Raw genomic sequence first — 15,000 nt, 5'->3', positions numbered from 1 at the left:
ACAGCTCTACATGAAATCTGAGATCTCATCATATGCCGTTTCCATGGCAACGAATCCCTCGCCAAAAAACACGATGTTCTGTTAACTCAATGGAAAATTGTCCAAACGGCACCAGACTTCATATGATGGGTGATGGTCAGGCCCTAAACAGCTCTATGCCAATTATGGGATGTCATCGTATGCCGTTTCCATGGCAACGCATCCCTCGCCATACAACTCTATGTTGTCGTAATTCAATGGAAAATCGTCCAAACGCCACCAGACTTCATATGATGGGTGATGGTCAGGCCCTAAACAGCTCTATGCCAATTATGGGATGTCATCATTTGCCGTTTCCATGGCAACGCATCCCCCTCCATAAAACCCAATGTTGTCTTAACTCAATGGAAAATGGTCCAAACGGCACCAGACTTCAGATCACAGTTAATGGTCCGGCCCTCAACACCTCAATGTGACAATAGTGAGTTTTTCTCAAAAGCTGTTGCCATGGCAACGCATCCCTCGCCGTTAAGCACGATATTGCTAAAACTCCTGTTTAAATGTTCAAAAAGTGTTCAAATTTCACATGTGTGCTAACGGTCAACCCCTCGAGACATATATGTGTCAGTTTTGAGATTTCGTCAAATGTCGTTCCTATGGTAACTAAATGGTCGCCGTGAAACACGGTTCTCTCATAACTCCAGTTAACTTGCTCCAAACGGCCCAAAACTTCACAGGTTTGATAACGATGCAGCCCTCAACACATCTAGGCGTATTATGGGGTGTCATCAAATTCCGTTGCCATGGCGACAGATCACTCCCCATCAAACACAATGTTTGTGATACTGCTGTAACTCCTGTGTACGTTGTCCGATCGGCCTGAAACTTCCCACGTTTGCCAACGGCCGAGTCCTCGAGACATCTGCCTGACGTCGACGTGCGGACAACAGCCTGCGGAGCGTCGAAGACCCGCTCAACGCTGCTCGCAGCTTTAATTTTTATTTTATTTATTATTATTTATATTATTATTTATTTTATTTTGTATTATTATTTTAAAAATGTATTCACCCATTGAGAATATCCAAGAATTCAAAGTGAAATTCAAGTGAACAAATATTGAGTTGAATTAATGTTGTATGTGTTTTGTCCTCTGAACTCATTTACGGTAAAAACTGATTGTTGGTTCCGGCGCGCGCCATAATAACATGAGAGAGGCAGAGCGCTGCCTGCAAAATAAATGATGGCTCAAAGTTCACTAATGATTTTTGGTTTTAAAAAAAAAGCCAGACTCCAAGAAGAGCCCTCACTGCCCTCATCTAGCAGCGATCTATACGATCATTTTCTGATAACGATGAAATAGCCCCGACTCCCTCTCCCCACGTCTCCCTCTCCCCACCTCTCCTGTTGCTGGGCTGTCAGAAGAAAACAAATGTTAACAGAAACTCTGCCGCACGGTTCCCTCGTCCCTTGGAAGAGGCGGAGAGGTGGGTGTTTGTCATCTGCTGGTGGACAGTCCGGAGAGATATACACAGGGTTGGGTTGTAACGGAATACATGTAACGGCGTTACGTAATGAGAATACAAAAATCAACTGTATTCAGCTGGCGTTACATTTGAAAAACGAGTAATCTGATTACAGTTACTTTCGTAAACCTGCAGTGAATACATTTAGGAATACTCATTGTAATTATTGGTGGAAAAGTTTCCTCACAAAATGTAATATCAGGGTGTCCGCGGGGTCTTAAAAAGTATTAAAAGTTGATAAATCAATTTAGCGAAAATTAAGGCCATTAAAAAGTATTAAACGGCATTTTCCAAGGTATTAAGAAGGTTCACAGCAACGACAACATGAAACACCCTTTAATTTACTGAAACGACATGTCGGGAAACCCCACAAGGCGGCCCCATGCATAGCGTGCCGTAAAATGCTGCTTATTATTTTAAGTTTCGTTGCCTTGCTCCGCTCTGTGTGGGGGGGGGGGGGGGGGGGGCAGGGCTCTCGACTAACTTTTTTCACCATCCTCCCGGAACCGTCCCGAAATACAATCTAAGCCGTCCCGAAATTAATGTGGAACGTCCCGAATTTAAAATATGAGTTTTTCTACATTATCATTAGTTAAAATCATTCAAAGTGACCTTTAACATAAATAAAACATCATAAAAATCATTAGATGATAATTCATCAACCTTTTTATTTGAGTAAATCAGTCAATCACATGAACAAAGGCCAAATATATTTAAACAAACACACAAACGAGAAAATTACTTTAATATTGAATCAAATCAAGTCCCATCCAATTAACAAAAAAATCCAACACTCAGGAGACCTTTACAAACTGCCCCGCCCCCTCGCACACAGACGGGAGAGAGAGATCTCGTCTGGATTGGAAAGCTCGAAAATACATCATAGACGCATGTTGCATATTAGAAACGGAGTTGGATAAACTAAAACTGTGATATAATGTTTATGTAGCAATACTACATATGACATTTTTTTTTTTAAATGTCTCCAGTACCGATAAAAAGTCAGATAACGTCGGAGCTTAACGTTACCACTGTCTTTAATAATTCCGGCCCGGGCGGAGCCCGTTTAGGACCGGGGCTCGGTACCCATCCATACATGGGGAGAAGCGCAGCATATTGCTAAGGACTAAATATGATGGGGGTTCTCATCTCAGCCTTATTACCCATAGGGGATGAAGAGGAGTAAGTAAATAAAGAGGCCGGCGCTCCAGGGTCTGGTTCTGCTGTGCGTTTTTGTGATGTAACGGTAAAACTTTTCAGAATTCCTCCACGGGATACCGTTGTCATTTTACATCACTCAACCCGCGAAATACACACACTCAGTACATAGCCTACTGTAGCTAGACCCGCGAATTTGCGTGCCAGGTATTCGCGGGCACAGCCGTGTGTGTGTGTGTGTGTGTGTGTGTGTGTGTGTGTGTGTGTGTGTGTGTGTGTGTGTGTGTGTGTGTGTGTGTGTGTGTGTGTGTGTGTGTGTGTGTGTGTGTGTGTGTGTGTGTGTGTGTGTGTGTGTGTGTGTGTGTGTGTGTGTGTGTGTGTGTGTGTGTGTGTGTGTGTGTGTGTGTGTGTGTGTGTGTGTGTGTGTGTGGTTGCTAAATGTTTTGTGTGTGTGTTTACGTTGACAAGGAGGTTTAATAACTGTATGCTACACAAAACGTGCAGTCGGTTTCCTTTTCATCGCCGTTTGTAGTAGAGTTAGCAGGGTATTTTTATTTTAACTCTCGTCCCAAATTCGTCCCAAAATGATTTTTTATCCTCCCCGACACTATTTTTTTCGACGACGGGACGTCCTTAAGCTCGAGCCCTGGGGGGGGGGGGGACTAAACGACTACGGTAACGGGTCCCAAGGTGGGTAGACCGGTATACGCAACGCTCTGGGGGTCCAACGGCTCCGTGTGTGCCCTATATGATCATTTTCTGATAACGAGGAAATAGCCCGCCTCCCTCTCCCCACGTCTCCTGCTGCTGCTGGGCTGTCAGAAGAGGGGGAGGAAAAGAGAGGCAGGCACCGTTTATTAAATATTCTTATATTATTATACAGAGAAAAGAGTCGTTATCAATTTGTTTTAAAGCTCAATAAATAACAAAGAAGACCTCTGACCGGCACTTTTCTAATTTTGTACGGAAGATTTAAACTTTAACGGACATGTTGACCGGCGGAACATTTTTTTTACGGAAACTGCCGCACAGTCCCCTCGTTCCATGGGAGAGGCGGAGAGGTGGTTGTTTTTCATCTGCTGGTGGACTACCTGAGAGATACAGCAGGAGAACACACCGTCCACCGCGGAGAATAAACAGAAGGGCAACCATGCTTCGGGGTCTTCTTCGCTGCTTTTGGTGTATTTCGGGCGGCAGCAGCGCCACTTACAGGCCTGACATATGTACTACATCGTTTCCAGCATTTCCATCGGTCTAGACTCTAGTGTGAACGGACACGTTAATGAATCGAATGCGTGTGAACGGAAGCCTTTTTTGCGCTTGCGTATGCGTTTTACCGTATGCGTCGTTGTGGGGCCGGGGTCTAAGCCAAACTATATCCGGTCACAGAGATCTGCTATTTTAAAGTAAAGTCAACACATATAGACCCTAAATATAGTCTATATTAAGAACGAGAAAAGTCTTAACATATATATCCTTTTTTGTAAACATATGACAAATGTGTGAGGGTGATAACGTCAGAGCATCGTCCTATGTGTCAGGGCTTAGCCCCGGACAGCCCCAGCCCAATTTAACCCCTGGGTATTTGTGAGGGAGCTCCTATATGGCATTACCCCGCTGAAGCTCACCAAAGTTTAACATATTTCATAGTTCAAAGTGTTGTCAATTGTTTTGTTTATTGGTCAAATACTGGTTTCTAATGGTTTCTGAGGAGTTTTACTGGAATGAAAGAGCACAGAGTCTACAGAAGCAAAAAAGCAGCATACTGCATTAAACCTGACCTTCACAGAGAGGTTGAAGTTCATGTGGAGAGGAGGCTTCAGTAGTCTGTCTGCACTCTGTTTAGTTTTGCTATCTTACAATCAATATAGTAAAGTGTGTTGCCAATGTAACCGGTTAGAACTCAAAGTTGCGATGAGGTCTTAAAATGTATGGAAAGGGTCTTAAAAAAGGTCTTAAAAGGTATTAAATTTGACTTCAGGATTCCTGCATATACCCTGAATATTCATTACCGGCAGAACTGTATGCACACTGCACAGCGCTGCAGCATGTCTGTGAGTGAGCGAGAGAGAGAGAGAGAGAGAGATGCAGCGTGTCTGTGAGGCCCCGCCCCCGCAAGCAGATGAGAGAGAGAGAGATCTCTTTTTAAATATATTGAAAGTTAGAAACTTAGATGGTTGGATAAAATGTGCAAGATAACGTTTATGTAGCATTTCTTTATGGTCGAAATGATGACATTTATAACGGAATCAAATCAAAGTGAATGGCCTGCTGCTGCTGAATGCATGGGGCAAGTGACTGGAAAAAGTTTTAAAAGTTATTACATCGTTTCAGATAATAAATAATAATGATAATTCATTATATTTAAGGGCGCCTTTCAAAGCAACCAAGGACACCTTACAATTCATAACATATTCCAAGGAAAGGTTTTAAGACAGTACAAAGAATGCAGTCCGGGTGATGTGTTTTATGTGTGGTGCAGATGAGAGGGAGCTAGAATGACACCAAGATGTTGTGTTTGTGCTCTTGATAAGCCATTAAAACAGTAAAATAAGTGTCTCCTGTTCACCAAAACATACCCATCTGTTATGGAAAAAAAAGTATTCTAAAAGTAATCTGCCACATGTACCGGCGGGGATTGTTGTTAGCTTCTGATGCGCAGAAAAAAGATCTGGCCCACCCTATTTTTTACATTTCTGCCTACGCTACTCGTACCAACAAAGCAAAAACTGAATTTCCCCTAGAAAGATATATAAAGTATGTCTTCTTCTGCTTCTTCTTCTTTCTTTTTCTGTTTCTCTGTCTTCCAGAGAAGTGGTTGTGGTCCAGGCTGAGCCCTTCCGGGAGCAAGCCCCCTCCTCGCTCTGGTTTCTCTTCGGCGATGGGCCCTGCAGGGCGGGCGCTGCTGTTTGGTGGTGTGTGTGACGAGGAAGAGGAGGAGACACTAGAGGGTGACTTCTACAACGACCTGTACCTGTACGACACAGTGAAGAACCGCTGGTTCCCCGGCGTGCTGCGGGTGAGCTGCAGGGCCGTGAAGCTTCTGAGACAAAGAGACTTTCTGTTCATTATTATTATTAATATTATTATTACATGTGACTTAGCTGGAGATTGTACCATTGAATCTCGGATTGCTAGAACCCATTCATGTGTCTGTTGCCTTTTTTCGTCACGTTTGTTTAGAAGAGAGAATGAGTTTTTGCTTCAGATTCTGAGTCATTTACAGAATTTGAAATGAGCCCATATTTAAATGTATTTGTGGTAGTGGAGGCAGCAGGAGACACTTCTAACTATTCAGGCTTTTATCTAGACCCTAATAACATTTTGTATATGTTTGAGTATAAATATCAAACTGAGATTTACTTCACTTAGTCATGTTGTTTTCTCATAATCTTGTTTTTTAAGAGCATTTTCAGATTACTTTTAAGAATTTTGTCCTCACACGGATTAAAACTTAAGTTTGTTATTTTAAAACAAATGCTATTTGGTATGCTGTGCCGTCAAATATATATATATATATATATATATATTTTTTAAAATCCTCTAGAGCAGAGAGAGGAGCTGAGGATTATTGTTATTGATTAATGCGTCAGTGTTTCTTCGGGTCAAAAACACCAAACTCACAACTTCAAATGAAAGTGTTTAGTTTATTTAATAAAAGAGCACATGTTCAATGTAAAAAGTGACAGTAGATATAGATTAGTTGCAATTTGGTGCTATATATTTATATTTTTTAAAATTGAATTTCAGGGGGGCGCTGGGCTCCGTTGGTGGGGCGCAGCGCCCCTCCAAGACAATGGTAGGGGAAACACTGAGCCCTATTAGGCTTGCTTTGGGGGTTTCCTTTTTCATGTAGTGTGTTGTATACTACCGCTGCCCGAAACTACATCATTGGACTCCTTTGTTTACTTTCATAGTAACATCATGTAACACGCACACTTGCGCTCCAAGTAGAGGCTGGCTAAAACATTTTTTAGCTGGAAGCTACCGGAAGACTACAGGGTCTGGATGTTTCGATATTTGTGATTATTAATTGTTTTGGTTCTCTCTCCAGGGAAACAAGTCAGAGAAAAAGAAACGAAGAAGGGGGAAGAAGGGTGGAGCTGAGGGGGAAGGAGCTGAGAAGAAGGGAGAGGAGGAAGAAGAGGGGGCATCTCAAGGACCTACTGAGGTCATCAAGGAAATTATCGCGGAGGACGGTACAGTGATGACCATCAAGGAATTGATCCCCGGAGCTCAGCAGGAGGAGGAGGAGGAAGAGGAGGAAGGAGAAGAGGACGACGAAGATGGTAAGATTACATACACGTATTTAAGTTATGAAAGAAATAGCAAAAATAAAGGTATTTAGGAAAATCATGTATTAATTTCTTCCTGTTCAGCCTGGGCCCCCCTGGTGGAGCCCTGCGCACGGTCCAGCTCCATGGCAACGGTGCGCCAGGGCAAGATGTTCCTGTTTGGAGGGATGTTTGAGGTCGGTGACCGCCAGTTCACCCTGAACGACTTCTACTCTCTGGACCTCAACAAGATGGACCAGTGGGAGGTTCTGGTGGAGATGGACCCAAGTGAGTGAGAAAGACCTCTCAAGAATGCTGAAGCAAAGTAACAATATCTCCAGAATGGTTAACAAAGAAATACATGAAGACACACATTTGTATGAAATGTATTCAGCTCAACAGATAGCTGCAGAGGAGCAGATGTGTCTTGTTTCATTGCTGTGTGACGCAGCAGGAAAGTATGTTAGATTTAATTTGGATTTATGATTTTGTTTTCTCCACAGAGACACAGGAGTGGCTGGATGAGTCTGAGTCAGAGGAAGATGAAGAGGAGGAGGAGGAGGAGGGGGCGGCGGCGGCGGCAAAAGGAGCAGAAGGGGAGGAGGAGTCTGAAGAGGAAAGCGAGGATGAGGAAGGCAAGTGATTATTCTGCCGCTTCACTGTCTATTGCTTTGCTTTCTTTTACAATTTACCTTCAAAAGCAGTTTATACTGAGCAACAAATACAGTGTGTATTTCAGGAAAGGCTTGGCATTAAACATATTATGATATACCAACATTCCAAACACATGTTAAAACATCCAGGGCTCGACATTAAGGACTGCCCGATGGCCCGGGGCCATCTAGTATTTAGCTCGGGCAATGAAGCCTCACCTGCTGGTTGCCCGATCGGGCAATCTATTGTGCCAGTATCATGCAGCTCGCTGATCCAGTAATGAGTGACCCGACAGTAAAACTAAACATATCTATAACTAGTTTAGGTAGTTTGGAGGCAATTAAAATAGCTACGTGTGTGTTTTGTCCGCTCACCGCTGCAGGTGATCATGCAGAGCTGCGTGTCGACTCGTCAGCAGCAGCGGAACTCTCTCTCCCGTTAGATTAGACTTCACTCGCGTTTATGTCCATATTGATCAGATCCAGCTAGTTCTAGCTAATGATATGACTACCTGCTTATTAAAAGACACCTAAACAATAAGTGTCGCTATGCAACTGGGTGAGGCCACAAAGTATAGCACGGCATTATGCATTTGTTTACATGCCCACCGGAACCCCGAGGCATTACCAACAGATCAACGCACAATCAACCCATACATTAAGTGTTAGACATTAGAATTGACTATTCTTGTCTGTCACATACTCTTCTTGTCTGTCACATAAGTGGCGCAACTGAAGCGGTATTGCGCTAAAGGGAAATTATTTTGACCAGACATTTTGGCCGAAGAGATTTAGATTTGCTGGCTAACGGGAACTCTGACGTTGCCATTTTGTGTGCTTCGCGGATGCGCTCGGCTGCTCGGGTCTGCTCGGTCAGCTTCCGGATGAGGAGGCATTCGTTCGACCAACTTACAGTAGATAAAATTACAAACATTTTAAACAGGGGCCATAATAGTGTAAATAATGTTTCTTTTGGCAGTTATAACTGAATGTAATGTTTTCCACTTTTTTACATCTGGGAAGGCATTTGCCTTCATCAGATGGAAAGTGTCTTGACCAACAACTTAAGTATTTCTTATAGCTATGCAGGGCATGCAAGCGAGCAAACACAAACAAGAACAAACAAACAAGTGAGATGAAGAATAAAATTGCAATTGTACAATATAATATTGTGCTGGTTATAATTCAGTCTAGAGAATGCACCAGACAGCACAGTAAGACCTGCAAAAATCGAAATGTTCTAGGGGGAGGCCCCCCAAACCCTTCATGCATCATTTCTTCCACGCGCATTTTTCAGGGCAATCTCTATTGGACTCAGGGCCATCTGTAAATTAGCTTAGATGGCCCAAAGGCCATCTCCCAAAATCCTTAATGTCATGCACTGACATCTCAAATTAGAGATCTGATTTGGGATTTACAGGTTATTAGCCACCTAGCTTAGCAGCGAGTGGCATGGCTAAACAACTGATTGCGGATGCTTTGTGCTCTATTAAGATTTGTTTCCTGTAGTGTGTTCTATAGGTTTGAGTGCATGTAAATGGCCTGCACAGAGGCTGAAATCCCTACATTTCCTCCAGAGGGAGTTTCTCCCCCCCCCCCCTCCGTCTAAGACACCTCCATTGGACTCCTTTGTTTACTTCCATAATAGTTAACTATGTCAAACGTTTGCTTCTATAGGCTAGCATACCAACACATTGTACGTGATAGAGATGTCCCACCCCTTAGCCTAATTGGTTGACATATCCCAACAAAGCCGGCCAGCTAACCAATCAGAGCAGACTGGGCTCTGGTTTCAGACAGAGGGTGAAAAGAGGTGCTGCAGCACAGGCAGAATGAGAAAAATAAACATCTTTTTGAACATTAAAGCATGGAGATATGTCACAGTACAGGCTCAAACTACAAATATGAACCTGAAACGAGCAGAATGTCCTCTTTCACGTTCAAAAGATATTGCTGATAAATAACCATCAGTTTTATTGCTTGAATTCCACATCTTTCTGCTTCTCTATCCAGTATTTGCTTCCCCATGTTTTTTTGGCAAAAAATGTGTCAAAACCTTAATAGTTTATCCCTCTCAGAATTTACTAAGCTTCTGCCCTGCCAAAGAAAAGACAGGTCTGCTTAAATCATATGTTGAGAAAAAATATATTTGTGCCTAACCAGAATTCCCCAATGCTAACCCTAGCCACTACTGGTCGCTTGAATATATCAAATATGCTCGTTTTGACATTTTGAGCAACTGGGCTCCTTTTTAGGAGGTGATTTTTTTAGCAACAGTTTAAACCTCTCTCCCTGTGTGTGTAACTTTCCAGATGAAGAGGATCACCCCGCAGTGCAGGAGGCAGAGACTCTGGCGGATTACCAGAGTCGCACAGAGCAGTACTGGACAGGACTGGCCCGTGTCAACCTGGGCCCCGACGCCAAGGACAAAAAGGTGGCCAAGATCGCCCTCGCCATGGCTAAAGTCTTCTTTGAGGACCAATAGTGTGTGTGTGTGTGTGTGTGTGTGTGTGTGTGTGTGTGTGTGTGTGTGTGTGTGTGTGTGTGTGTGTGTGTGTGTGTGTGTGTGTGTGTGTGTGTGTGTGTGTGTGTGTGTGTGTGTGTGTGTGTGTGTGTGTGTGTGTGTGTGTGTGTGTGTGTGTGTGTGTGTGTGTGTGTGTGTGTGTGGAAAGATCCCAGATCGTGTTTGTTGGCATATGTGTCCTCAGTATGTTCCAAGGGCCGTGTGTGGTCGCATGTAATGAACATTTTATAAAACATCTCATTTAAAAACTGTGCTGTAATGCAGATTGAATTATATTTAATTTTAAAACACAAACTTGTTTCCCCCCACTGATCTATTGTGAATTTAACAATACATTAACTGCTTGATAATGGATTGTTGAACACAACCGTTTTCATTCATTTTCAATAAATAACCTCAACGATAACATTGTTTATCCAAAATGCTGCTACCAATTTTGAGCAGTGTGGTGAAGCAAAGTGAAGAAGACATCTTAGTGCAGGTGAGCATTACATTGGTGTGGGTTTTGTGAGAACTGACAAGTTGTAGAAGTTATAAATCTCTTTGACATGGTTCTTTGGTAAGACGTATTCTAACGTTTGTCAGTTTCTTTAGCTTTTCTCTGTTTTACTGTTTACAATTCCAGTTAATGATGTCAAAGAGCAGTCACACAATAGCCAAGCGTCTGAACTTAAACTGGCTTAACACACAGACCACAGTGTAAATTCACCTTTAACATATTATCATTATGTTAAGTTATATTGTGAATGAGCTGGCAAACAGCTTCCTATTCACACACCTGTTTCTGGGCCCTTGCCAAACAATATTTACTCTCCTTTTAGCTGTGCTTCTATGTTTACAAGCTACTTGCTAACTTTGGCTGCTCTTTGGAGGGGGACATCTCTTGTACAGTGGGTTGATCGGAGATGTTTACCTTAATAAAAAGGCTATTTGCTGTCATTGGAAACAAGGATGACAAGATCGATGAGAATAAACCAAAACATTAAAGTAGCGGTCATTAAGCCATGTGCTGAAAGACGCACACTGAATGTTCCGTAGAGCTGAGTGGCACTCAATTCTCTTCCTTTTCACATAGTAATTTGATCATTGTTAATATGATAATATTGATGAATGCAGCTTAAATATATTAGTTCTGATGCTTAATCAGACGTGCAGTTCTTATTATCGTCCTTCTAAGCTGTCAGCAGCACAATATAAGCGTGTATTGGATGTAAAGCAGTGTTCTCACAACACATGTTGGATGCATGGAACACAATCAAAAGATGATAATGCAGGATACTCTGAGAACATCATTCACAATATTTACAATAAAGTGTTGAATCACCGCTGGGCCTTTATTTAATACTTTCAAAGAAAAAATAAATACATTTATGATGCAACCACTATTTCTCTGCAAATGTTATTTTTAAGATCTGGCTTTTCAACAACAAAAATCCCAAAGATACATGTTTATTTCTCCGTAGGCTTTACTCCCATCTTGTGGACATGTTTGACACTGCAGTCACAGGTGAAAATACATGGTATCAGTTTAAATTGCTTTACAAACTTCCAAATATGCTGGGGATATGCAAGCAAAAGCATCGTGCCTTACGTATGTTTACCGAACAAATTAACATATACGTGGGGTTATTTTTGTTTTCTACTTTAAGTCTATTGTGAATTAGCTCCACCGGAGACAAACCGTCTCCTTGGAGCATAAAGGAACATACATGATCTGGTATTTATTTATTTAGCTCTTGTTTAACTTTCCCACGTGGCTACTGGTCATCCTTTTCACCATCCCAGCTAAGTTTATTTTCCAACAACTTCTTATAGGTCCTTATTTTCTTCCTACCTGATTCACAGATTTGATGGTTTGTGTGCCCCCTGCAGATTGCTGGCAGCAACACAGCTCCTTTGTTTGAGTTGAACTCCTCGACAACAGGCAGCGGAGAGAATAGGAAGAGAGAAAGGTGAGCTGAACAGAGGCCAGTATTCAGGAATCATCATAGGATGTGGGAGGTAGAGAGAGTGGATGAGAAAGATGGGATGCTAAGACAGTGGTGGCAGGGAATAAAAGGGAGAGGAGGAGCGAGGGGTTAGGGAAGGAGGAGACGAGTGCACGACGTGACTGGGAAGACATCAGTTACCGTGCGAGCACCAGCCTTTCCCTCTGACCTATTTTATCCTCCATCAGCATGTTGAACGAGGGATGAGAAGAGGCTGATGAATAATAGAGGAGAGGGAGAGATGGATGAGAATGAAGCTGCTTTCCCCTCTTCACCGCCCTCCCTTCCTCCGTTTTTTTTCCTGCAACCCCCTTTTTTATTTTAACTCTGGGACAAAAAAAGATTTTATAAATAACTAAAGAGTGGAGATTGTTTTGAGTGCACTGCGTGGGGGTACGTAGCGTGTAATCGTCAGAGACACGTCAGTCGTGTGTGCGAGAGAGAAACAGTTATGTATCATATATAGCAACAGGGGAGTTTCTAGCTTTTTCTGAACTTAGTGTTCCTTCTTTTGCAAAAATAAATGATCACACTAAGTAATATTAAAGTATATAAGAAGGTGTAAAAGTGGCCACAACTAGCAACCCCTAATTTCCTTAAAAGCATTAGTTACATGAATAACATTTAATCAGTAACCTAATCTGTGTACCGCAATATAAAGATGACGTCATCTTTTGTTACTTTTGGATAACCTCTATATTAAAGGGTCCTTTTATGCTTTTGGGGGTTTTCCCTTTCCTATAGTGTGTTAAATAGGTTTCTGCAAAAGCTAAAAACCCAGAGTTCCCTCCAGACGGAGTTTCTCCGACTCCCCCCAAACTGCCTGAAACGCCTTCATTGGACTCCTTTGTTTACTTTTGCGAAATAGTGATATCACTTCGTAGCACTCCGCTTCTATTGGCTAGACGTGAGGCTAAGGGGCGGGACATCTCTAAGCAGTTGACCAATCAAAACAGAGCCTGCCGGCTAACCAATCAGAGGGCTCTGGTTTAAAAATGAATTAAAAATAAAGAATGACAGTAGCTTAAATGAAAACCACAAATAAAAAATCATTAAAAAAAATTATAGATTTATTTTTAAATATTGGGCTGTCTTATTTATTCTCTCTCACACACAACCTGCCACTAACGTTAAACCCCTTTACTATTCAATTAAACACATTCAATCTTTATTTATTGTAAAAGCAATTGGGCTATTTTAATCTCTCACACACACACACACACACACACACACACACACACACACACACACACACACACACACACTTCTCCGCCTCATTCTGTTTTCATTTACTCGTTCGTTATCTGACCAGCTTCAATCTTGTAGGCTACTCACCTCGTTTCTTGTAGCCCTCGAAAGGGTTTTGGAGGTTGATCCCTCGGTGAAGGTGAGTTGTTTGGCTTTCTTTTCCGCAGCAGCAGAAAGCATTTTCGAATGTTTGAATGAATCAAAGTGGGTCGTCACCGTCGATTTTCTGTTACGCTTCAACACACAGTTGCACGGGGTGCAGAATAGTTTCCCCCCACTTTTTGCCCGGTCTTTAGTAGAAATGTTCGTCGGTAAATGAGATGGATTAGATATTTTCATCTTGGTGTTTTCTCTATCGTGTGAGCTCCACACGTTCACTCTATACAGTGTTGTTTACATTCTGTGATGCACGAGCTGATGACGTCACGACGAGTTAACTTTTTTTTCTCTCAACTTTGTGTGGAAAAATGCGGGGATTATGCGGCCTTTTGATAAAAATGCGGCCTTTTAAAAATCTGCGCCATTTTGCTGATTATGTGGTAAATTCTGCGATCGCAGAATCACGTTTTTCTGGAGGGTCTACCAAACAATGCTTCCCTCTTTCAACAAGGTTTTTATTTGATTTATTCTTCTAACTTCATTAAATAATAATGCAAACAAGGTACCAGAAAACAACAATGAGATAAAGCGGTCGGCTGGAAAGCATATTCATCCTGCTTCATTCAAAGACAGACAAACAAAGGGAACCAAAACATAATCATTGTAGAGATAATAATACATAACCACACTGAAACAGCAGATGGTTTAATCTGATATAGTTCAGTACATACAATATATATGACACCCCTAACTTGTGTGAGAGTTAAATGTTGAATTGGGACCTATATATATCCCTTCATGCACCATTTTCACATATTTTATTTATTTTACCCAGTGACCTTTATCCATGCGTTTGTCAGTGTTTTCTTATTCCCTCACTTCTGTTTCTTTTGGATGACGTCATGGGTTTTTGTGCTCAGACACTTGTGTTACTAACTTCTCTAAATCCTAATCCCTGTGTTGTGGTCATGAAATCTCTCTAACCGCCCTCTCAATCACCTGCTCACCTTTTCCCTCCCCCCCCCCCCGCACTTCCTCTTCCCTTCTTCCCCTCTCCCTACTACCAGTGTGTTTAGAGGCCTAAGCCTTAATCCGTAGCCTCAGTGATTTTATTACTCTAATCTGGGCTGGAATTGGCTTAACTTCTCTCAGACAGTGGCAGACAGAAGGACAAGGACGGCAACAAGATAGCTGCAGGGAGGAGCTGAACAGGAAAAGGAAGGCGTGGGAGGAAGTGGTACAGAGGAAGAGAGTTTATGGTCCGAGGAGGAAGGATGAGAGGACAGAGGTAGGAGGGGATAGATAAAAAGAATAGACTTTTGGGAGTTTATCTTAAATACATTTAGTATCATCTGGTGTTTACTAGGGTGGCCCACCGGTGCAAACCTCTTCTAACGACCCAAAACACATCCATTAGGAGAAAGGCGCTGCACTTTCAAATACAATGGAAATATAAAACACAAATGTGTGAAAACACATGCAAATGCAGAAACATCTTCACAAAGTTGACAACACATGAGCAGCTTTTAGAAAACATTGACCAACTTGAAAAAA

General features: G+C 42.2%; 1 protein-coding gene across 9 annotated transcripts in view; it reads left to right on the top strand.

The window, feature by feature from the left end:
- The window catches only part of klhdc4 (kelch domain containing 4), an 86,312-nt gene that overhangs the window by 23,902 nt on the left and 47,410 nt on the right, over positions 1-15,000 (top strand). For 4 of the 9 annotated variants that reach the window (XM_079683626.1, XM_079683627.1, XM_079683623.1 and 1 more), the window contains 6 exons: positions 5,471-5,679; positions 6,715-6,949; positions 7,040-7,222; positions 7,438-7,569; positions 9,900-10,021; positions 11,984-12,063. In XM_079683626.1, coding sequence (XP_079539752.1) covers positions 5,471-5,679; positions 6,715-6,949; positions 7,040-7,222; positions 7,438-7,569; positions 9,900-10,021; positions 11,984-12,063 — 961 coding nt within the window. The other 5 variants (XM_079683628.1, XM_079683624.1, XM_079683630.1 and 2 more) reach the window with 5 other exon arrangements.

This window comes from Notothenia rossii (genome assembly GCF_949606895.1).
Source record: "Notothenia rossii genome assembly, chromosome: 5".
Classification (NCBI taxonomy): Eukaryota; Metazoa; Chordata; class Actinopteri; order Perciformes; family Nototheniidae; genus Notothenia; species Notothenia rossii.
Note: the sequence above shows the minus strand (reverse complement) of the source record. Positions and strands in the feature narration are given on the sequence as shown.